Here is a 22,420-nt window from a genome sequence, read left to right as displayed (position 1 = left end):
ATGAGACTTACATGTGTGATCAGGGCTTTGGAGGATTGCACTCGAATGCCAGAGTTTTACATTGTTACATTCTCACAACTCACTGATGTCAAATTTTCACAGTCTTAATATCAGATCAAACAACTTGGATGTTGTCAGAAGACAAATTTTCACAACTTGGATGTTGGATGGAGCATTAACAAGCTTCCCCATATTATTGCATGCTTTGAATTGGTGAAGAATAATAATGCAGTAGTTTGTGATAGTGGTCTGGGGTGTAATGTAATAATAAAGGCCATACATCATGTACATCATGGTATGTTGATGTTACTGATTCAAGCACTGTGTATCTTTATACTCCTAAGATGCTATGTTGTATAATTTCGCTTATTACAGTTTTCTCCTCTGAAGGTTTTTCTGATGGAAGACAGTCTTCAGTAGCAGGTCACAGTCAGCTTCCTTTCCCTGCAGCCTCTCAAACTCATCTGACAAGTGGAACACAAGGTAGGCATGAATCTCAAAACAGTTACAACTGGAAGCTATCAGATAGCATCTGCAAAAATCATTAAACAATAAGCTTTTTTATGTATGTTTATGACCTTTGTTCCTGCATAATGTTAATGTTGCAGACTGCAAGCTATCTGTGAAATTGTTTTTTACTGAAATGACTTGTGATGTATAGTTCCACCTAATATCACAATTTTCTCCTCTGAAGGTTATTCTGTTGGAAGTCAGTCTTCAGTAGCAGGTTACAGTGAGCTTCCTGTCACCTTCCCTGTCACGTCTCAGACTCATCTAAGAAGTGGAACTGAAAGTAGGTGTAAACATTTAGTTAATGTCACTGTTCCTGAGGAACGTAGCGCAACAGCGATATGCACTAAGGTATACGCGAAGTACTTAACAAACAAAGATAACGACTCAAGATGGCGTTATTGAGGGGAACACTGCCTTGCGGTAGGTTAGTCAATGCGACTTCCGGTTTGCGTGACAAAAATAACCTCACTTATCTCCCCAGCACTACGAGCTGAATGGTAGACAGCACGTGCTGGATCGGACAAGAGTATTGGTTAGCAGGCGATAAACAAAAGCAAAGACGCGAACAAGCTTGGGGGAAGTCGCTGCGCAGACTTAACCGCACCACGCGGGAGTGACCCTAGTTTATTAAAGCAAGGAACGCAAACAACCCATCCGCAAATGGGAGGGTGGGAGGGAAAAACGTTTGACAAATTGAGAGCAAATACTGAGTACACTGCACAACAGAACTGCAAATTGAACCTTGAACAGTTTGCTTGGGCTTTTATAGCTAGACAGTGTCTGCTTACTTAGCCAGTAGTTTAAGCTGTACTATACAGCAGCTTGGCTTTACACGTGTACTTAACAAGTTATGAATGAGGCCTTAATACTTCCGGCCAATGCAAGTAAATGTTACAATAAGCTAAGGACAACAAAGCCATAATGTTGTGAGCTGAGCTACAACGAAACTATTGATTTTGCTGACCTTGGAAGCATGACTACACAGTAGCTCTATTGAAAACAACGCGCCATCAATGGCTTACTGAGAACGAGTAACGCACGCGAGTCACGTTCCATTAACAATATTTTACTGATCTGTCAGTAAAATCTAATTTAATGTCACTGTTCCTGAGGAACGTAGCGCAACAGCGATATGCACTAAGGTATACGCGAAATACTTAACAAACAAAGATAACGACTCAAGATGGCGTTATTGAGGGGAACACTGCCTTGCGGTAGGTTAGTCAATGCGACTTCCGGTTTGCGTGACAAAAATAACCTCACTTATCTCCCCAGCACTACGAGCTGAATGGTAGACAGCACGTGCTGGATCGGACGAGTGTATTGGTTAGCAGGCGATAAACAAAAGCAAAGACGCGAACAAGCTTGGGGGAAGTCGCTGCGCAGACTTAACCGCCACAGATGCATGCAAGGCAATGCATCCCCCCAAGCAAAGGAAAAAGAAATAAGTTCAATTAGGAGCAAAACAACCTGAAACGGTCGCCATCTTGGGAGCAACTGAGTGCAAGACGGACTGCGGAGTTCTGATGTAAAGCTGGTAACAGTCGGAAGACCAGCGTCCAAGCACTTTTATAAGCCAGTCTGGCAAGCCAGCAGCGGCGGCAACCGATGCCGCCCCGATACGAAAGCTATGACCCTTAAGGCATTGGTAGGGAAGACCCGCAAACCTTGCGCTGTCTTGCAGCAGGTGGGAAACAACGCCCCGGGTAAGATAGCGTCCCGATTGGAAGTAGAAAAGTGGTCCTGTTTGTGGCCTTGCTAAGAGAAAATAATCCCGCATAGCCATGACTGCACAGATTGTAGAAGAGCTGCGAGCTACAGTGAGGGACTGCCCGTGCCTAAAGACGTCGGTTTTGGACGATTTTAGTTGAACTGTCATATACTGCGGACATGCCAGATTGGGCTGAAAGGTTATACAATCCGTTGAAAGGTCAAAATGAGGCCTAAACTTACGTACACCTAAGTAGGTAAACTCGCTACAGCGAAGAAAGGCAAAAAACGCTAAAGTAAAAGCTGCCCAAACCATAGAAAAATCCCGGGGACTTAACCACGCCTGCAAGACGGGGCGAATTGATGAAAGCATGCGGGGGGTCACCGGCTGGCGACGGATTTTCTTCTCACCCTGAAAACGGAGAATACCCCTTAAAACCTTACGTAAAAGAAGCTTACCCTTAAGAGGGTCATTATACCCGGCGGTAATGTGGAGATTGCGAACCGCAGCTAAGTAAAGTTTTATGGTGCCATGACGGACTGACCTAGCGAGATAGGATGCGAAATAAACAAGTGTCCCTTCAGAGGCTGGAAGCACGTGCCCGGTTGGACTTATAAGACGGTTCATTAGACAAAAATTTAAGAAACGCTTTTCCCCGCAGCTGTAGGTTCTGTTTGTGCTCTTGGCAAGGCCCCAGCTGGCGTAGGTCAGGACCTCGTCCCTCAAAGGGTCATTAATGAAGGCGGGATGGTACAAGGACTCCTGTCGGCGGTGGGGGCGAGGGCCTGGAAACGCTGCATCTGAAAGCGGGAGAGCGCGTCGGCAATCTCATTTGAGACCCCTGGGACATGGCGAGCACGCACCAAAAAATTGTGTTTCATGGAAATGAGAACTAAGAACCTGACCAAATCCATGATACGGGGTGCCTTGGAATGCCCAGAATTGATAATAGATACCACCGATTCGTTGTCGCACCAAAACTGAAGGCGTTTGCCCACGAAAAAGGGGTGCCATATAGCACAGGCGACGACAATAGGGAACAACTCTTGCCACTCGATACTTATGCCCTGCCCCTTGTTTAAACGCAGGTGGGGTGGCCAGCGGCCCTGCAACCACTTTCCCTGGAAAAAACCGCCAAAACCTATTGTGCTGGCTGCGTCGGTGTAGAGCTCTAGGGCCGGGGATGGGGTAGTGGAAGACTCCAGAAAAAAGGAACGCCCGTTCCATTTCGTTAGGAAAACCTTCCACATATCGAGGTCCTTGAAAAACTCCCTATTAAGCCTGATGTGATGGAAACGACTAGGGACCCCCCTAGTCAGATTGATAGCGCGCTGAAGGAAAGTCCTGCCCGGGACCACCACCTTACACGCAAACTGGAGGGTACCAATGAGTGATTGAAGCTCCACTAGGCGCACGGAACGGCGTTTTTGGAAGGAGGATAGGAGCTCGTTTATCCGGGTGAGTTTGTCCTGGGGCAGGCGGGCCTCCATGCGTACGCTGTCTAAGACAATTCCCATGAATTCAATTACCTGGGAGGGTCCTATGGTTTTAGACGCCACCACAGGGGCCTTAAGTGACATGAAAACCCGTAGTAGGGTACTAAAGCTAGAAAGGCAGGACAGTTTTGACTGTTCCGCAATAAAGAAGTCATCTAGGATATGAATAACATGCTAGAGACCGTAGTTGTTTTTAAGTATCCATTCAAGCCCGTCGGAAAGTTGATTAAAGAGGAATGGCGCACTGCGGAGACCAAAGGGAAGGAACATGTCGACGTAGTACTGGGATTGCCAGAAGATACCCAGCAAGCTCCAGTCGTGGGGGTGAATTGGTATCAAGCGAAAAGCCGATTTGAGGTCGGTCTTGGCCATGAAGGCACCCCTCCCCAGGGACTGAAGGATACTGATGGCGTCGTCGACCCGAACATAGCTCAGGGAAAAGGGGTCCTTCGGGATATAGTCATTGATGCTAGTCCCTTGGGGATAGGAGAGGTGGTAGATTGTGCGCCATTCATTTGAGTGCTTTTTGGGGACTACACCCACAGGGTGGCATTGAAAGTTAGGCAGGGGCGGTGAGGGGTAGGGGCCCGCAACCCTGCCAAGGGTAACCTCTTTACGCAAATTCGAGGTAACTACGTCAGGGTGCTGGGCAGCAGAGATTAGATTAGGGGAAACCCGGTGTGCACGAGGGCCAGAATAACCAATGTGTGCGCCCTCTCTAAGCATGCTAAGCAGATTAGAAACAAAAGTTTCATCAGGGTGATTAGCTAATTCTAACTCTAAGCGGTAAATGTCAATGGGTGAGGATACTTGTGGCGTCACATGGCGTCGTAGCTGCTCCACTTTACTTTTTGCCGCGCTCACTGGATGAAGAGGATTTGGAGGCACCGGGGCTGGTGGACGACGGCTGTTGACAGGCTGGGGCAGCGTGGCTACTGGAATAGCAGCGGCGGCACACGTGCGGGTAGTTGCAGTTGTGGCGGCGACAGCCGGAGGACTTGTTAAAGTCAAAGCAGACAGTCTGGGCTCGGCGAGGTTTTCTGTTGGGGTCAGCGGAAGGACAGTCATCCTGGATGTGGTAAGGACTCGAGCAAACACTGCAATGGGGTTTGGCAAGGCCCGAAAAAGTCACAGTCCACAGTTCTAGGTCTACCTTGTCCCAGCTAATGGTCAAATCATAGGCCGCGCGGCGACGGAACTGTTGGTCGTACGAGAGCCACGCCATACCTTTAAATTTAGTGACGGCCCGACTAATAATTTGCTGGTACTTTATGAGTTCAAGGGCTCTTCGCGGGTAGGCTGTCACAAGCACTAGCATGTATGTCGTGAAGGCATCAAGCCATTTCTTGAAAGTATCTATGACGGGTTTCCGCTTCCGAACCATAGTTACCGGGGAACCCAGGGAGCCTAGGGCCGAGTCGTCTAACCGTAACTGAAGCTCGGGGGTCTGGGACTGATATAAATTGTCCGGCAACAACAACGCAAGATCAACGTACTCACCGCGGAGTATTTTGTCCTCCAAATGACGGGCCACTGGCCTTGTCAGACCCAAAGGCGAGGCCATGCCAGGTGCACGGGAACGTTGGTCGAGTGGAGGCGAAACGTGGCCATTTTCGGGCGCGCGGAAGGCCACCAAAGCGTTGCTCACGGACTCAGTGACGATTGCTTCGATGGCGGTTCGCTGTGCCGGACTGAAGGACTGTTGTGCAGGAGTAACAGGTTCTTCTGGGTCGTCCTGCCCGAACATATCTTCAATCAAACAGGATGAGGCGTTGTCCGATAGGGCGCTGTCCCCTTGTTCTGGGACGTGTTCAGGAGTCTCTACGCTTCGTTCTGGACGGTCGGGAATTTGCCCGGCGCTCCGGCGACTTGCAGCAAGACGAGGCCCTCTTCGCTGGCGAGATTTGCCTGTCTTTCCCCGCGCTGTTAGATTCCGAGTACGGACAGAACCGGTGGTCCCTGACAAGGCTGTCTTGAGACGGGCGAGGAGCTGTCCTTTAGAGCCAGTTATTGGGAGGTTCAGGGCTTGAAGGCGAAGCTGCAGGACCTCGCTTGAAAGGACTGAAAGATCTTCGCGTTGGGCAGATGAGCGATTGGTGGTCGAAGCAACGTGAGGACGAACCATGGTAAAAAACGTTTGACAAATTGAGAGCAAATACTGAGTACACTGCACAACAGAACTGCAAATTGAACCTTGAACAGTTTGCTTGGGCTTTTATAGCTAGACAGTGTCTGCTTACTTAGCCAGTAGTTTAAGCTGTACTATACAGCAGCTTGGCTTTACACGTGTACTTAACAAGTTATGAATGAGGCCTTAATACTTCCGGCCAATGCAAGTAAATGTTACAATAAGCTAAGGACAACAAAGCCATAATGTTGTGAGCTGAGCTACAACGAAACTATTGATTTTGCTGACCTTGGAAGCATGACTACACAGTAGCTCTATTGAAAACAACGCGCCATCAATGGCTTACTGAGAACGAGTAACGCACGCGAGTCACGTTCCATTAACAATATTTTACTGATCTGTCAGTAAAATCTAATTTAATGTCACTGTTCCTGAGGAACGTAGCGCAACAGCGATATGCACTAAGGTATACGCGAAATACTTAACAAACAAAGATAACGACTCAAGATGGCGTTATTGAGGGGAACACTGCCTTGCGGTAGGTTAGTCAATGCGACTTCCGGTTTGCGTGACAAAAATAACCTCACTTATCTCCCCAGCACTACGAGCTGAATGGTAGACAGCACGTGCTGGATCGGACGAGTGTATTGGTTAGCAGGCGATAAACAAAAGCAAAGACGCGAACAAGCTTGGGGGAAGTCGCTGCGCAGACTTAACCGCCACAGATGCATGCAAGGCAATGCATCCCCCCAAGCAAAGGAAAAAGAAATAAGTTCAATTAGGAGCAAAACAACCTGAAACGGTCGCCATCTTGGGAGCAACTGAGTGCAAGACGGACTGCGGAGTTCTGATGTAAAGCTGGTAACAGTCGGAAGACCAGCGTCCAAGCACTTTTATAAGCCAGTCTGGCAAGCCAGCAGCGGCGGCAACCGATGCCGCCCCGATACGAAAGCTATGACCCTTAAGGCATTGGTAGGGAAGACCCGCAAACCTTGCGCTGTCTTGCAGCAGGTGGGAAACAACGCCCCGGGTAAGATAGCGTCCCGATTGGAAGTAGAAAAGTGGTCCTGTTTGTGGCCTTGCTAAGAGAAAATAATCCCGCATAGCCATGACTGCACAGATTGTAGAAGAGCTGCGAGCTACAGTGAGGGACTGCCCGTGCCTAAAGACGTCGGTTTTGGACGATTTTAGTTGAACTGTCATATACTGCGGACATGCCAGATTGGGCTGAAAGGTTATACAATCCGTTGAAAGGTCAAAATGAGGCCTAAACTTACGTACACCTAAGTAGGTAAACTCGCTACAGCGAAGAAAGGCAAAAAACGCTAAAGTAAAAGCTGCCCAAACCATAGAAAAATCCCGGGGACTTAACCACGCCTGCAAGACGGGGCGAATTGATGAAAGCATGCGGGGGGTCACCGGCTGGCGACGGATTTTCTTCTCACCCTGAAAACGGAGAATACCCCTTAAAACCTTACGTAAAAGAAGCTTACCCTTAAGAGGGTCATTATACCCGGCGGTAATGTGGAGATTGCGAACCGCAGCTAAGTAAAGTTTTATGGTGCCATGACGGACTGACCTAGCGAGATAGGATGCGAAATAAACAAGTGTCCCTTCAGAGGCTGGAAGCACGTGCCCGGTTGGACTTATAAGACGGTTCATTAGACAAAAATTTAAGAAACGCTTTTCCCCGCAGCTGTAGGTTCTGTTTGTGCTCTTGGCAAGGCCCCAGCTGGCGTAGGTCAGGACCTCGTCCCTCAAAGGGTCATTAATGAAGGCGGGATGGTACAAGGACTCCTGTCGGCGGTGGGGGCGAGGGCCTGGAAACGCTGCATCTGAAAGCGGGAGAGCGCGTCGGCAATCTCATTTGAGACCCCTGGGACATGGCGAGCACGCACCAAAAAATTGTGTTTCATGGAAATGAGAACTAAGAACCTGACCAAATCCATGATACGGGGTGCCTTGGAATGCCCAGAATTGATAATAGATACCACCGATTCGTTGTCGCACCAAAACTGAAGGCGTTTGCCCACGAAAAAGGGGTGCCATATAGCACAGGCGACGACAATAGGGAACAACTCTTGCCACTCGATACTTATGCCCTGCCCCTTGTTTAAACGCAGGTGGGGTGGCCAGCGGCCCTGCAACCACTTTCCCTGGAAAAAACCGCCAAAACCTATTGTGCTGGCTGCGTCGGTGTAGAGCTCTAGGGCCGGGGATGGGGTAGTGGAAGACTCCAGAAAAAAGGAACGCCCGTTCCATTTCGTTAGGAAAACCTTCCACATATCGAGGTCCTTGAAAAACTCCCTATTAAGCCTGATGTGATGGAAACGACTAGGGACCCCCCTAGTCAGATTGATAGCGCGCTGAAGGAAAGTCCTGCCCGGGACCACCACCTTACACGCAAACTGGAGGGTACCAATGAGTGATTGAAGCTCCACTAGGCGCACGGAACGGCGTTTTTGGAAGGAGGATAGGAGCTCGTTTATCCGGGTGAGTTTGTCCTGGGGCAGGCGGGCCTCCATGCGTACGCTGTCTAAGACAATTCCCATGAATTCAATTACCTGGGAGGGTCCTATGGTTTTAGACGCCACCACAGGGGCCTTAAGTGACATGAAAACCCGTAGTAGGGTACTAAAGCTAGAAAGGCAGGACAGTTTTGACTGTTCCGCAATAAAGAAGTCATCTAGGATATGAATAACATGCTAGAGACCGTAGTTGTTTTTAAGTATCCATTCAAGCCCGTCGGAAAGTTGATTAAAGAGGAATGGCGCACTGCGGAGACCAAAGGGAAGGAACATGTCGACGTAGTACTGGGATTGCCAGAAGATACCCAGCAAGCTCCAGTCGTGGGGGTGAATTGGTATCAAGCGAAAAGCCGATTTGAGGTCGGTCTTGGCCATGAAGGCACCCCTCCCCAGGGACTGAAGGATACTGATGGCGTCGTCGACCCGAACATAGCTCAGGGAAAAGGGGTCCTTCGGGATATAGTCATTGATGCTAGTCCCTTGGGGATAGGAGAGGTGGTAGATTGTGCGCCATTCATTTGAGTGCTTTTTGGGGACTACACCCACAGGGTGGCATTGAAAGTTAGGCAGGGGCGGTGAGGGGTAGGGGCCCGCAACCCTGCCAAGGGTAACCTCTTTACGCAAATTCGAGGTAACTACGTCAGGGTGCTGGGCAGCAGAGATTAGATTAGGGGAAACCCGGTGTGCACGAGGGCCAGAATAACCAATGTGTGCGCCCTCTCTAAGCATGCTAAGCAGATTAGAAACAAAAGTTTCATCAGGGTGATTAGCTAATTCTAACTCTAAGCGGTAAATGTCAATGGGTGAGGATACTTGTGGCGTCACATGGCGTCGTAGCTGCTCCACTTTACTTTTTGCCGCGCTCACTGGATGAAGAGGATTTGGAGGCACCGGGGCTGGTGGACGACGGCTGTTGACAGGCTGGGGCAGCGTGGCTACTGGAATAGCAGCGGCGGCACACGTGCGGGTAGTTGCAGTTGCGGCGGCGACAGCCGGAGGACTTGTTAAAGTCAAAGCAGACAGTCTGGGCTCGGCGAGGTTTTCTGTTGGGGTCAGAGGAAGGACAGTCATCCTGGATGTGGTAAGGACTCGAGCAAACACTGCAATGGGGTTTGGCAAGGCCCGAAAAAGTCACAGTCCACAGTTCTAGGTCTACCTTGTCCCAGCTAATGGTCAAATCATAGGCCGCGCGGCGACGGAACTGTTGGTCGTACGAGAGCCACGCCATACCTTTAAATTTAGTGACGGCCCGACTAATAATTTGCTGGTACTTTATGAGTTCAAGGGCTCTTCGCGGGTAGGCTGTCACAAGCACTAGCATGTATGTCGTGAAGGCATCAAGCCATTTCTTGAAAGTATCTATGACGGGTTTCCGCTTCCGAACCATAGTTACCGGGGAACCCAGGGAGCCTAGGGCCGAGTCGTCTAACCGTAACTGAAGCTCGGGGGTCTGGGACTGATATAAATTGTCCGGCAACAACAACGCAAGATCAACGTACTCACCGCGGAGTATTTTGTCCTCCAAATGGCGGTCCACTGGCCTTGTCAGACCCAAAGGCGAGGCCAGGCCAGGAGCACGGGAACGTTGGTCGAGTGGAGGCGAAACGTGGCCATTTTCGGGCGCGCGGAAGGCCACCAAAGCGTTGCTCACGGACTCAGTGACGATTGCTTCGATGGCGGTTCGCTGTGCCGGACTGAAGGACTGTTGTGCAGGAGTAACAGGTTCTTCTGGGTCGTCCTGCCCGAACATATCTTCAATCGAACAGGATGAGGCGTTGTCCGATAGGGCGCTGTCCCCTTGTTCTGGGACGTGTTCAGGAGTCTCTACGCTTCGTTCTGGACGGTCGGGAATTTGCCCGGCGCTCCGGCGACTTGCAGCAAGACGAGGCCCTCTTCGCTGGCGAGATTTGCCTGTCTTTCCCCGCGCTGTTAGATTCCGAGTACGGACAGAACCGGTGGTCCCTGACAAGGCTGTCTTGAGACGGGCGAGGAGCTGTCCTTTAGAGCCAGTTATTGGGAGGTTCAGGGCTTGAAGGCGAAGCTGCAGGACCTCGCTTGAAAGGACTGAAAGATCTTCGCGTTGGGCAGATGAGCGATTGGTGGTCGAAGCAACGTGAGGACGAACCATGGTAAAAAACGTTTGACAAATTGAGAGCAAATACTGAGTACACTGCACAACAGAACTGCAAATTGAACCTTGAACAGTTTGCTTGGGCTTTTATAGCTAGACAGTGTCTGCTTACTTAGCCAGTAGTTTAAGCTGTACTATACAGCAGCTTGGCTTTACACGTGTACTTAACAAGTTATGAATGAGGCCTTAATACTTTCGGCCAATGCAAGTAAATGTTACAATAAGCTAAGGACAACAAAGCCATAATGTTGTGAGCTGAGCTACAACGAAACTATTGATTTTGCTGACCTTGGAAGCATGACTACACAGTAGCTCTATTGAAAACAACGCGCCATCAATGGCTTACTGAGAACGAGTAACGCACGCGAGTCACGTTCCATTAACAATATTTTACTGATCTGTCAGTAAAATCTAATTTTTATTCCATCAACGTTATTAGTAACATTTGCAAAAATTGAGGGGCTGACAGCATAATCAACCCAAATGGCTTTTCAGATAACTTTTTGTTGTTTAGGTTAAGATTGGCTGCAATTTTCGCATGTGGAATTGAATTCATTCAGGGAATGTTGCTCCAATATTTTCTCTGCTGCTTTGTAAATTGTGCGGCAAAGCAGCAGATAAAACATTGAGCAAAGTTTCCTTAAGGAATTCAAGACCACGTAAAAAACCCCCCGGTGAATTTGAGCTGAAACAAGAAAAAGTGATCTGAAAAGTCCTTTGGGCGATTATATGCTCTCAGCCCTTCAATTGTCAGCTGTCTTGGTGTGTCGATTGTTAAACAATATTTTTTTTATGCAAGTGGTGTACTTACATGTATGTGGCTTTTTCTCCTTGAATTTGTGTACCTGCTGCATGCTGCTGTCTTGTTGTACACTGTACATCCACTCTGAAAATAAAAGTGCTATGTTGTGTAATTTTGTTATTGCAATTTTCCCCTCTAAAGGTTTTTCTGGTGGAAGTTAGTCTTCAGTCTCTAAAGGAGAGTTCAATTCATGAAATGATCACAGAAAGGGGAGTCGGCCGCTAGAAAAACATGCAAATTTATCCATTGAATATCTGGATTTCTCTAAATTTATTAAGTCTTCCATTAATATTATTATTAATGCTACAGCACATACATGTATTTCTATTCTCACCATAATTACTGTATTATTATTATATATGGTAATAATGCAGTACATACACTGTGTTTGTGAGGGCTGTGCAAGCGTTCTTTTATAACTGCATGCTTAAATTGATTTGGTAAAGAATGTTAATGTATTGGTCTGCTGACTGTGGTCTGAGATGCTAATAAAGGAGTGTGGCCAATGTGCGAGCCAGCAAGCCAGCAAGCCAAACGTGCGAGCCATGCGAATGTGAGAGGCATGTGAGGCAGACGTGCGAGGCATGAACAACACCCAACATAAATGCTAACCGTTAAGCTAACCGGGGAACTATTTAAGCTAACCTGAGTGCTATTTAGGCTAACCGGAGTGCTTTTTAGGCTAACTGGAGTGTTTGTTAGGTTAACCTGAGTGCCTTGCACGTCTGCCTCGCATGGCTCGCTGCCTCGCATGGCTCGCTGGCTCGCATGGCTCGCTGGCTTGCTGGCTCGCTGGCTCGCAGATTGTCAAGACCCCTAATAAAGTCCAGAACATTTTGTACAGCACTGTACATTATTGAGATGTTGCTGCTTCAAGCACTGTGTATCTTTACACTCCTAAGATGGTATGTTGGCTAATTTTGCTCATTACAATTTTCCCCTCTGAAGGTATTTCTGTTGGAAGTCAGTCTTCAGTAGCAGGTTACAGTCAGCTTCCTTTCCCTGCAGCCTCTCAAACTTATCTGACAAGTGGAACACAAGGTAGGCGGGAATTAGTTTTTTAATGACAACAATTTGCCAACATGTACATGTACATGTAACATTTGCAAAAACTGTTAGCTGTGCATGTCTTGTTGCCAATATTTAGATTTCTGATACTTGTATACTCTGTAACTTTAATTATAGGATTCTTGTCCAGAAATACAAGTACACTTGTTATTCCTTTTATTGGTGGTTTTAGTTATGACAGCTGAACAAATTTTCCGTGGTCTTGAGCAAATGCGACATGATGCAGGCAAGATCATCGGCAAGACACAACTTCCAGAGGAGTTAAAGAAAATTGTTTCAGGTAAAGGCTTCGAAATTTCTGACAACGAAGGAGCAGGGAATTGCATGTTTTACGCATTATCAGAACAACTGGATCTGGTGAAAGGAATCCAAATCTCTCATGAAGCATTGAGGCAGCACATAGTCCAATACCTCAAGGAGAACCCTACACTGGTAAGTTACAATGTAGTATTGGTTATGTCTAACAAGTGAGTTTGGTTCCATTTTATGGTTATACAAATCAAGCAAAGCAATAAAATGGGAGACGTTGAAGTTTCTTTTTCAAGAAAACAAATGTTTTATGAGTCAAATGAGTCAATGAGTCATAAGTCAATGAGTCAACAGGTCGGATCAGCGGTTTTTCATAAAGATTGGACCTGCTGAGTTCCAACCCAAAATGGCGGACAAATCTGCGAAGCGTGAGGTGAGTAAAATCCTTGTCCATCTGCTAATACATGCTTTCAGTCAATGGAGGACAAAAATTAGATAAATCTACGAAGACTGGATATGATAAAGCAGTGTCGTGGGGGACAAGTGGGAAGGGTGAAAAAGAGTGATTTACGGTTAGGGTTTCCCCTTTCCAATTTACACCAGCGTGACAAACTAGTCAGTAACTTACCGATACATATGTAAAAGAACTTTCCTTGGCACTCGCGACCGATTTTTTACTTCCAACCGGGCCAAATCATCAATACACCGAATGTCAAAGAACAACTGTTCACAGATTTGAGTCTTTGAGCGCTGGGAAACTCCACAACAGGTTTAACTCAATTTACTTTAAGCGCTGTGTTCAAAGGGAATTTAAGACTTTCTTCCGTAGGAGTCATAACATTTAGGCCGCCATATTTTTCGCTTCTGATCAGGTGCTATGCGGCAGGGCCTGGGAACTGCAAACAAACAGCCTGGGTCAAGATTTAAAAGGAAACTAGCTGTCTTGTGCAGGCAGCAATAAAACAACTAGACAAAATAAGTAAACGTAACGCATAATTTTATTGTTTCTACAGAAGTTTTTTTTTCAGGCCTGACTCATTGACGCATTGACTCATGACTCATGACTCATTGACTCATTTGACTCATTAACTCATTTGACTCATTAATGCTTTACGATCCTTTTTTCGAGTATCCCAAAGTGGCTGACTGAAAAATATACGTTTATTGTAAATTCATCACGATAAACACTATAATAAGATGTCACTGCATGAATGTAGTTTAAAATAATGGCCCAAGCTACCACAAGTCTCCTGTAGCTGAGTTCTATAACATCCAAATGGAAGGTCAAAGGTTCAACTCTGTTAGGGGGAAGAATTCAGATTTTCTTTTTCCGAGTACAATATGCCTGTGTCACTGACTGAAAAATTCCTCTGTCAAGATAAAACTTAATTGTTGCTTCAAGAAAATGCAGAAGTCAATTCTAAAATGGTTGCTATTTTTTGGACAGTTGGTACATTACTCAAGGGCTGGTATCACATGGATGCTTAAAGCCAAGCAAAGCTCTGAAATTGCATTGTATCCAATGCTTCAGTTATTTATTAACAATTGAATGCATGAGTTATTGGATTAATTAAATTATGGAACAGTTAACATATTTAAACTTTAGGTATAATTTGGTTTGTTGCGGATTGATGCACTGGTCAATTTAGTGAAAAGCTTTACCCTCCAGTTGATCATTGAATAAAGTGGCACAATGTTCTTTGACATTTTTTGTTTATAATATGGTTCTTCTCTTGCAGCAAGATGGGACAAAACTGTTTGACTTTGTAGATGGACATCAGTCTTGGTCTGATTACCTAAGAAACATGGCAGCAGATGGGACATGGGGTGACCACATCATTCTCCATGCTGCAGCAAACTGCTTTAAAACATGCATTCACGTGATCAGCAGTCTGTCACATGACTTAACTATCCACCCAGAACATGATGTTAGCAGCAGCAGCCAGCTTGTGTTGGGACACCTGCATGAACATCACTATGTCAGCCTTCGACCCAAACCAGGTAGGTCTAGATCGAGGAACTTGTTATGTAAAACAATGCCAGTTAACCAGATTTGTCTACTTAACTTAATCACTTTAATATTTATTGAGGTTTATACACCTGTTAAAGGTGGGCAGATACCAGTTTTGAAAACGAGCACATATTTGTGCCATTTTGTATTCCTTTTCAAAGGCCTTTTCAAGAAAAGTAAAAATTATAGTTACTAATAACAATTTTAAAATGACGATTGGTAACTGAACGGGAAATACATACTGAATAGGCAAACAAAACAAAATCACTATTATCACAGCTAGTCAGTTTTGTTTGTCTAAGTACTCAGTATGTATTTTCTGCTCTGTTCCTTTGTCATCATCACGCTGTAATTAGCTATATTTTTACTTTAGATTATAATTTCTTTTCACATTGTAATTTCTTTTAATTAGCTTTATTGTACTATGCTTTTTGTATTAATTTTATTTTACACCCACTGATGGGATTTGTACTGAAGATGGATGAAGATTGATCTGAAACAGTTTTTTTCAGCACTAATTTTAATAATAATTATTATTACTGTACATTACATTACTTTTCAAGAAACATTTAAGAATAATGTTGTTACTTTCATAATAATTATTTTATGCTTGCTGACTCTACAAGAATTTGGTAATTATATTATTGTTATTATTACCAGGTATTATTAGGCAAAATATGTCATGTGGTACAAAATCGGACGGTGATTATTAGATGGTAATAATTGTCTCATTTTGATAACAGTCCCCCTTTTTTTTTCGTTGAGAAAAACAAGGACAGAGCACCACAGGGTGTGCCTTAGAAGGGGTTCCAAACATTAAGAAACCAATGAACTGCAGCCTCATGCTATAATTGTCTCAAGTGTTTGGAACCCCTGATGAGGCACAAACTCCTTGATAGACGTAATTACAGCCTGAAAATGTATGAGGGACTAGCTTAGAAGGATTGCTCTTGAATGTCGGATTTTTGCAATATGCAGTTCCAGAAAATATCCATACTCCCTCCACGTAAGGTTTTTTGTTTTGTACCCTCCCTCCACCAGAAAAATTCCAGTCAAGCTTCATATGTTGCTTCTAAAATTTTGCCTTTTAAGAGCCCCCTCCCCCGAGGAATTTCCAATGACCTTCCTTGTCTCGTATGGATTTTTTTCTGGGACTGCACAATTCAGATGTCACATTCTCACAACTCACTGATGTCAAATTTCCCCAACTGCAATATCATATCAAACGACTTCATGATGTTGGATTTTGGAAGTCACAACTCAGAGATCTCAGATTTTCACAACTTGAACTCCTGAGATGCTATTTTATGTATTTATTTTTTTCTTTTTGTAATTTTCCCCTCTAAAGGTTTCTCTGTTGGAAGTCAGTCTTCAGTAACAGGTTACAGTCAGCTTCCTTTCCCTGTAGCCTCTCAAACTCATTTGACAACTGGAACAGAAGGTAGCTGGGAACATTTTGAATAATCCCAACAACCATCAAATGGCATTTATGAGACATTTTAAAAGTCAGTTTTAAAATTAAATCCTTATTTAAATTGACCCTAAAAATCTGTTTATTGTGTGAATATAATTTTCGTTATATAATTTAACGCTGTTGTGGAGCTGGAAAAGCCCTCAGCATTCACAGGCTGAGATCTGAGGTACTTCAAGATCCACCCTTTTTACTTGTCTAGTGTTTCTTTTTTTTTGGTGAGTATAATGACATACAAGTTTGCCTATAATTTACAATTGTCCCCTCTGAAGGTTTTTCTGTTGGAAGTCAGTCTTCAGTAGCAGCCTCTCAAACTCATCTGACAAGTGGAGCTGAAGGTAGGCGAAAACATTTTGTATAATCCCAATAACTGTCACATGACATTAAGAATAGATTTTTAATGGTCAGTTTTCAAATAAAATAAATATTTATTTAAATTGATTTTACTGTCTGAACATAATTTTCTTTGCCATATGCTAAGGCCCCGTTTATATGGAGAAAAGTTGTCCCGGGCAAGAGGGTCACCCTCCCAGCCGAGTCAACTTTAGCGAGCGTTTATATGAGAAAAAAGTTGACCCTTTTGCCCGAGGCAAGAGCTTATCGTCTAGAGATCATGAAAACATGCGAAAAAAAAAAAAACCGCCTCGAAGTCTGCAAACCAAATCGGTTGTTTTTCTTAAGTTTACAAACGTTGGCTTTTTATACCCAAGAAATTCTGGTTCCTATGGTTTTTGAAACCAAGTTAAACAATTCTGAAGTTAAAACTTGCCGGGCAAAATCGGTTTGCGAAGGCTACACAAGTCGTGGTTGACTGAATCTAACCGCGTGACATTTCAAGTTCTTTTCGCGTTGAATTTCGCCTGTCGTTAAGTCCGTAATCACACAAAACTGAGATACAAGCGTTTGTTGTGGCATGTTTTGATAACACTAAATGCCAAATGATTTGTGTACCTTTTCATATAATTTGACTTTGTCGGCGTTGAAGTCGGTGGCATTGAACTCGCACATTCCCAATGACAACAGAGCTCGCGCATGCTCTGATTGTCTCGCCTTGACGGAGTTGACCCGGCTAGGCGAGCCAAAGTGTTTATATGGAGAAAAGTTGGCCCGGCTAGGAGGGTGACCCTACCATCGCAAAAGGGTGACCCGGCTAGGCGGGTCACCCTTCTAGCCGAGCCAACTTTTTTTTTCTCATGTAAACGGTTCGCCAAGTTTTGTAAGGAAATGTAGGAAAAGTTGGCTCGCCCAGGGTAGCTCGGGTAGGCGGGTGACCCATCTACCCGGGACAACTTTTCTCCATATAAACGGGGCCTAAGTTAATTTAATGCTTTTGTCTGAGCCATATTTTCTGCTCTGCTAGTGATCTGAATAGCCTGCCACAGGAGACACTTGTTTCAGTCCTTATTTTGCCTGTAGGTGAATCAAGAGCTGGAAAAGGCTTCTGTGTCACAAGCTGTGATGTAAGGACTTCAGAACCCACCTTTACAGTCATTCAGTGTCTTTCTTTATGAGAATAATGACATAAAGTTTCCTTGTATTATAATTTTCCCCTCTGAAGGTTTTTCTGGTGGAAGTCAGTCTTCAGTAGCAGGTTACAGTCAGCTTCCTTTTCCTGCAGCCTCACAAACACATGTGAGAAGTGGAATTGAAGGTAGGTGGGAAATACTTAAAACAATTTCAATAAAACTAAAAATAAAATTTTCGTTTTAAAAAGGGATTTTTCATTTTCTGAAGAAACTGCCTGTGAAAAGTTGGTTGCCATGATAACATCAAAGTCAACAAACACTAACCAACAGCATTAAGTTTTTCCCAGATAAATTTCCAAAAATTCCTGAAGTTTCATGGGGTTTGCACAAATATTAAAAAAAGTTATTCACAGGTTCAAAGTCACTGCAGGCAGAATCTGCCCCCCCCCCCCCCCCCAGATAGTCAGTTTTCAATTAAAATCCTGATTTAAATTGGCTCAAAAAATGTCGTAACTGTGTGAATATGATTTTCCTTGTCATACGCTACCCCTGTTGTTGAGCTTTTGCAGGCTCTGATCTGAGCTACTTCAAGACCCACCTTTCCATTTATCTAGTGGCTCTCTTTATAAGTATAATGACATACCAGTTTGCTTATGATATTTACAATTTTCCCCTCTGAAGGTTTTTCAGGTGGAAGTCAGTCTTCAGTAGCAGGTTACAGTCAGCTTTCTTTCCCTGAAGCCTTTCAAACTCATTTGAGAACTGGAGCAGGAGGTAGAACATTTTGAATAATCCCAACAACCATCAAATGGCATTTATGAGACATTTTAAAAGTCAGTGTTAAAATCAAATCCTTATTTAAATTGACCCTAAAAATCTGTTTATTGTGTGAATATAATTTTCTTTGTTATATAATTTAACGCTGTTGTGGAGCTGGAAAAGCCCTCGGCATTCACAGGCTGTGATCTGAGGTACTTCAAGATCCACCCTTTTTACTTGTCTAGTGTCTTTTTTATGAGTATAATGACATACAAGTTTGCTTATTACAATTGTCCCCTCTCAAGGTTTCTCTGTTGGGAGTCAGTCTTCAGGAGCAGGATACAGTCAGCTTCCTTTCCCTGCAGGTTATCAAACTCATGTGAGAAGTGGAATTCAAGGTAGGCATGGAACTGAAATACTAATACATATATATTATGTAAAGCTAGTTAACATTAGAGCTGTTACAAAGCATGTTTACGTTATATATGTTGTTTATATCCTATATCCTTCACTGGATCCTCGATTCCTTGTAACCTACTTGCGTTGAGCATTATGAATTTGATCCTTAAATGGGTTACAAAATAATAGAGTGATAGGCTTCTACTACTCTGTCACCTTGAAACCAAACCAAACCTCACAAATTATCTCTTCAATTGGTTGTCCTGGTGGTGTAGTGGTTGTCACACTGGACCACTAGGGCATTTGTTTAAACACAATTGTTAAATTGATGCATGTGCATTCTGACCTGTCCTATTCCAAACGCTCTCCTGCACATTACAGTATAGATTAGTTTTGTGAGTCATTCTCAAAGCAATTAATGTGTATGTTATCTTTCTCCATTTTGTCTTTGTAAAATAATTATGTACGTTAATTAATATGTAACTAAATCTTTTTTTTTTTTTTAAGGTTATTCACCTGCTCAGCTTGGAAGCCATCCTTTAGCAGTAGATTGTAATCCGTTGGGTTTCCCTACCGACACTCAAGCTCACCAAAGAAGTGGATCTGATGGTAGGTGGATTCTGTATAATTTATTCTACTTTCCCATTGCTGTATATAGTTACAGTGCAACGAACTCAACCGAGGCCACCAAAAAAACCGACAGTTTGAAATTTAAAGAAATGTTCTCTTTTTTGATTGGTTTACAAGCTACCAAAGCCAGACTCCTTTGTTGGAACGTGACCTGTGATTGGCTGATCAATGTTGGGTGGCCCCGGTTGAGTTCGTTGCACTGTAATTGAAAAAGCAATGTTGTCCACTGCAAAGTGTGAATGATTCCACATGATGGAGTCATTGGTGATCTAATCTTTTTCTCATCTATGAGAAATATATAAATTTTAAATTAGTCTGCAGAAATATCCTACATGCTTTTATTAATTTTACTAACTAAATTGGAAATATAAAAGGGGCCAATTATTTAAAAGCCTTGTGGTTTCTCATGGACTTCCGCACCCCCTAGTTATGTTATTATGTTATTATTACACTATCTTGTTTTTCTTTTTATCATGGGAAAAAAACTTGACAACTTGAAAACTCGAAATAAGCTCAAACACTTTAAAGGGGAAGTATCATGGGGTTTTTGACCTCTTTTGTTAAAAATGGTGAAATAAGACCTTCACTTTGCTACAAAATAATTATAGAACAACGAGAGGAGAGAAATCAACTCAATTCTTGACAGGAACAACTCGTACTCTGTTCTAGCGCATTTTGGAAACAAAAATACGAAAACTTGAAAAACATTAGCCTGACATTTTTCAAGTTTCAATCCATTCCAACCTACTCTGTCTCTGGCCAGGCACTAATCAACAGTTTTTTTGCACTGGGGTGTTAATTTATAACAAAACTAGACGATTATTTTTTGTTTCTGTTGTCAGACAAACATTTTGGGGTTTTGAAATGACATCAAATTTGCGTGATACTTCCCCTTTAAATACTGTTTATAAAGGTTAATAGAGAAATAGAGTAAATATTTGGACAAAGGAGTCATGTCATAAGTACATAAATTATAATAATCTGGGTGAGTGTTGTCCTGAGAAGGACTGTTAGTGGTGACAGACTAACCTAGAGTGACCCTAGTCAGGCCTCTTGCCAGGAATTGACAACTAGGCAACCAATACTAGTAGTCTGCAAGAGTAGACACCTTAGCCGGAAAACAAAAGGCATCTGTTCTCTCATACAAGCTGGTAATATTTGTAAAAGATTGAGTGCATTTTTTTTTCCAAGAAGTGAGTGCTCATATGTTGCCTGAAACAGCCAGCTGCCTAAAACCTTGAACCCAGTCGTTCTATTATCTTGTTTGTTATTTTTCATTTTAGATTCTTTTAGGGAAGAGACACCAGCAAACAACAAAGGTTCATGTTCTAGTGCCCCTCAGACTTCCAAGAGACTCAGACTGTTTACTCTTGTTTGTGGAGGTAACTACCTTTTACTGTAGACGTCCTTAATTTAAATGTATTTATAGAAGCTGAAAAATGTGTTATGTTGGCAGAATATGTAGTCAATAAGATGTTGTATCTTCTGTTTTGCCATGTGGTACTCTTGGAGGAATCGATAATATTGTAGCAGTGGAAGGCTTATTTTTAACTCGTGAATGCGTGCATGCATAATGAGCGAGTTATAATAATGTGGGGGAAATGTCACTCGCTTGTTTCACTGATTACTCAATGGGCTGTAAACCTTCGCCGCATTCCGCCGTTGAAAACTCCTCAAGACCGAGATTGAAGCAAAGGGTCCAGGGTTCAAATCTCCTGAGGTAATGGAGATATTTTTTCCCTTTTATTCGCCTTTGAAAGCCAACCCCTTCAAGGCTCCAAACTATTTTCAAAATTAAAACGTTCTTAAAAAATACAAAACTATTCAAGAAGTTCAATCTCGCTGAGCGGAACGGCTAAAAATCTAAGCGGCGTAGAATGCAGAATAAGTGGATAAGTGTCAAACATAGTTAATTGAAGGAACTATGTGTCAAATACGATTTATGTTTCGAGTTCTGGGCCAACCAAATACAATGCGAACAACGTTGTATACCTTTAAGGTCACGTCTCATTCCTGCATGGTGTCCACGAATCATTCATTTCGTATACGCACATTCACGAGTTAAAAATGGCAAGTGTCAAAGAGATTCTGGGATGAGGTTGAAGCTGTGTCCTCTATTGCTTGAAAGCAGCTATGTTGCTGCAAAAACACAAAGCGAAAACTTAATACATGTATCTACACTGCTACTCCCAGACTTATTGAAGGGCAGTGTTAAGAAAAAGTAATGGGATTGCTCTTGTTACTTTAGTTGGTACGTAGGGTATTTAATATTAAATTTTTACAGCGCGTTTTAATAACATGCAGACTCTGATCATTAAATCCCACCTTCTGTCAATCATGATTAAGGAGACAACAACGGGACCCCATAAACACTTAAACTGACAAAATGGATTGGATCGAAATCTGCCAGTCTAAACATCTTGGGTCTTAAGCTGTATGTCTCTGTTTTCTAAGACGTTTTGTGTGATTAGCGGTGGCAGAGAACTGAAAGCATAACAGTGGCTGAGTCTTCAGAGTTTACGTATTATTGAAATACCAGTTAAACAACCACCATGTTTCCGTGTTTGAGTAGATGCAACGTCTGGTAATGTAACATTTAAATTCGAAGTTGGGAGGTTATTCAGTTTTTATTTTGCACTCAGAACAAATTCGTATATTTTGAGACCAAGCTTGCGCAAATCAAAGTGAAAATTCCTATACAAGCAGTATGTTAATAGTCATGCTCTCAATAAACTGTTTGACGCAGAGAACAACTTTGACTGTGATTGCTGTTTTGTTGTAGGGCAACGTAACCGTGTTGTTAGACTTCTAAAAGCAGAGTATAACAGGCGGTCTCTTTTGAGACCCTTCCTTTTGGAGAGCACCTTGAAGTTACCTCTTGAAGATGTCTACACAAGATTGACAATGTTATCCAGACGAAACACAGACTTTCGGCTTGAAAATAAGGAAGTGTACATGTATGACATCTTCAAAAGCCGTAAAATATCGGAAGATGCTAGAAAGAAAAAGTGGAGATGGATGAAAACTTTAACACGTAAAAAAAAAAAAAAAAAAAAGA

The 22,420-nt window shown here is 43.6% G+C and overlaps 3 protein-coding genes and 2 long non-coding RNA genes across 6 annotated transcripts in view; 1 reads left to right on the top strand and 4 right to left on the bottom strand.

The window, feature by feature from the left end:
* Positions 1 to 22,420, bottom strand: part of LOC146477707 (uncharacterized) — a 545,413-nt gene that overhangs the window by 406,653 nt on the left and 116,340 nt on the right. The window lies entirely within an intron of this gene.
* The window catches only part of LOC146477710 (uncharacterized), a 178,338-nt gene that overhangs the window by 96,806 nt on the left and 59,112 nt on the right, over positions 1 to 22,420 (bottom strand). The gene's annotated exons all lie outside the window — the stretch shown is intronic.
* LOC146477712 (uncharacterized) overlaps positions 1 to 22,420 on the top strand; it is a 36,449-nt gene that overhangs the window by 9,008 nt on the left and 5,021 nt on the right. Inside the window, exons 5-17 of the mRNA XM_085113049.1 lie at positions 391 to 483; positions 695 to 793; positions 12,258 to 12,350; positions 12,550 to 12,809; positions 14,366 to 14,627; positions 15,986 to 16,078; positions 16,381 to 16,446; positions 17,667 to 17,759; positions 18,256 to 18,348; positions 18,639 to 18,731; positions 19,240 to 19,341; positions 20,646 to 20,744; positions 22,145 to 22,362. Of these exons, the coding sequence (XP_084969175.1) occupies positions 391 to 483; positions 695 to 793; positions 12,258 to 12,350; positions 12,550 to 12,809; positions 14,366 to 14,627; positions 15,986 to 16,078; positions 16,381 to 16,446; positions 17,667 to 17,759; positions 18,256 to 18,348; positions 18,639 to 18,731; positions 19,240 to 19,341; positions 20,646 to 20,744; positions 22,145 to 22,362 (1,664 nt within the window). The remainder of the gene's footprint in view (positions 1 to 390; positions 484 to 694; positions 794 to 12,257; positions 12,351 to 12,549; positions 12,810 to 14,365; positions 14,628 to 15,985; positions 16,079 to 16,380; positions 16,447 to 17,666; positions 17,760 to 18,255; positions 18,349 to 18,638; positions 18,732 to 19,239; positions 19,342 to 20,645; positions 20,745 to 22,144; positions 22,363 to 22,420) is intronic.
* On the bottom strand, positions 3,052 to 6,483 carry LOC146477714 (uncharacterized). Its single transcript, XM_085113176.1, has one exon. It carries the CDS (start codon positions 5,843 to 5,845, stop codon positions 4,565 to 4,567), a length of 1,281 nt encoding a protein of 426 aa, XP_084969302.1. The 5' UTR covers positions 5,846 to 6,483; the 3' UTR covers positions 3,052 to 4,564.
* LOC146477713 (uncharacterized) lies at positions 6,521 to 10,927 on the bottom strand. 2 transcript variants are annotated; one of them, XM_085113172.1, is made up of 2 exons: positions 9,880 to 10,887; positions 6,521 to 7,683 (listed from the first exon to the last, which is right to left on the bottom strand). In XM_085113172.1, exons 1-2 carry the CDS (start codon positions 10,502 to 10,504, stop codon positions 6,623 to 6,625), a joined length of 1,686 nt encoding a protein of 561 aa, XP_084969298.1. In that variant the 5' UTR covers positions 10,505 to 10,887; the 3' UTR covers positions 6,521 to 6,622. The 2 variants fall into 2 exon arrangements, with proteins under 2 accessions (XP_084969298.1, XP_084969299.1); XM_085113173.1 differs by lacking the exon at positions 6,521 to 7,683 and adding an exon at positions 7,697 to 9,419 and having other exon boundaries at positions 9,880 to 10,927.

The sequence above is a fragment of the Pavona decussata genome, unplaced genomic scaffold, assembly GCF_977016875.1.
Source record: "Pavona decussata unplaced genomic scaffold, jaPavDecu1.1 SCAFFOLD_69, whole genome shotgun sequence".
In the NCBI taxonomy this organism is placed as follows: Eukaryota; Metazoa; Cnidaria; class Anthozoa; order Scleractinia; family Agariciidae; genus Pavona; species Pavona decussata.
This window is presented reverse-complemented; position numbering and strand designations above follow the sequence as displayed.

What these genes read in the sequence shown, in the direction of transcription:
- LOC146477714 (XM_085113176.1), bottom strand. Translation starts at nt 5,845, where the DNA reads ATGGTTCGTCCTCACGTTGCTTCGACCACCAATCGCTCATCTGCCCAA.
- LOC146477713 (XM_085113172.1), bottom strand. Translation starts at nt 10,504, where the DNA reads ATGGTTCGTCCTCACGTTGCTTCGACCACCAATCGCTCATCTGCCCAA. An exon ending in GGAGGACAAAATACTCCGCG is followed by an intron (nt 7,684 to 9,879) that starts GTGAGTACGTTG and finishes TCCCGCTTTCAG; the next exon opens with ATGCAGCGTTTCCAGGCCCT.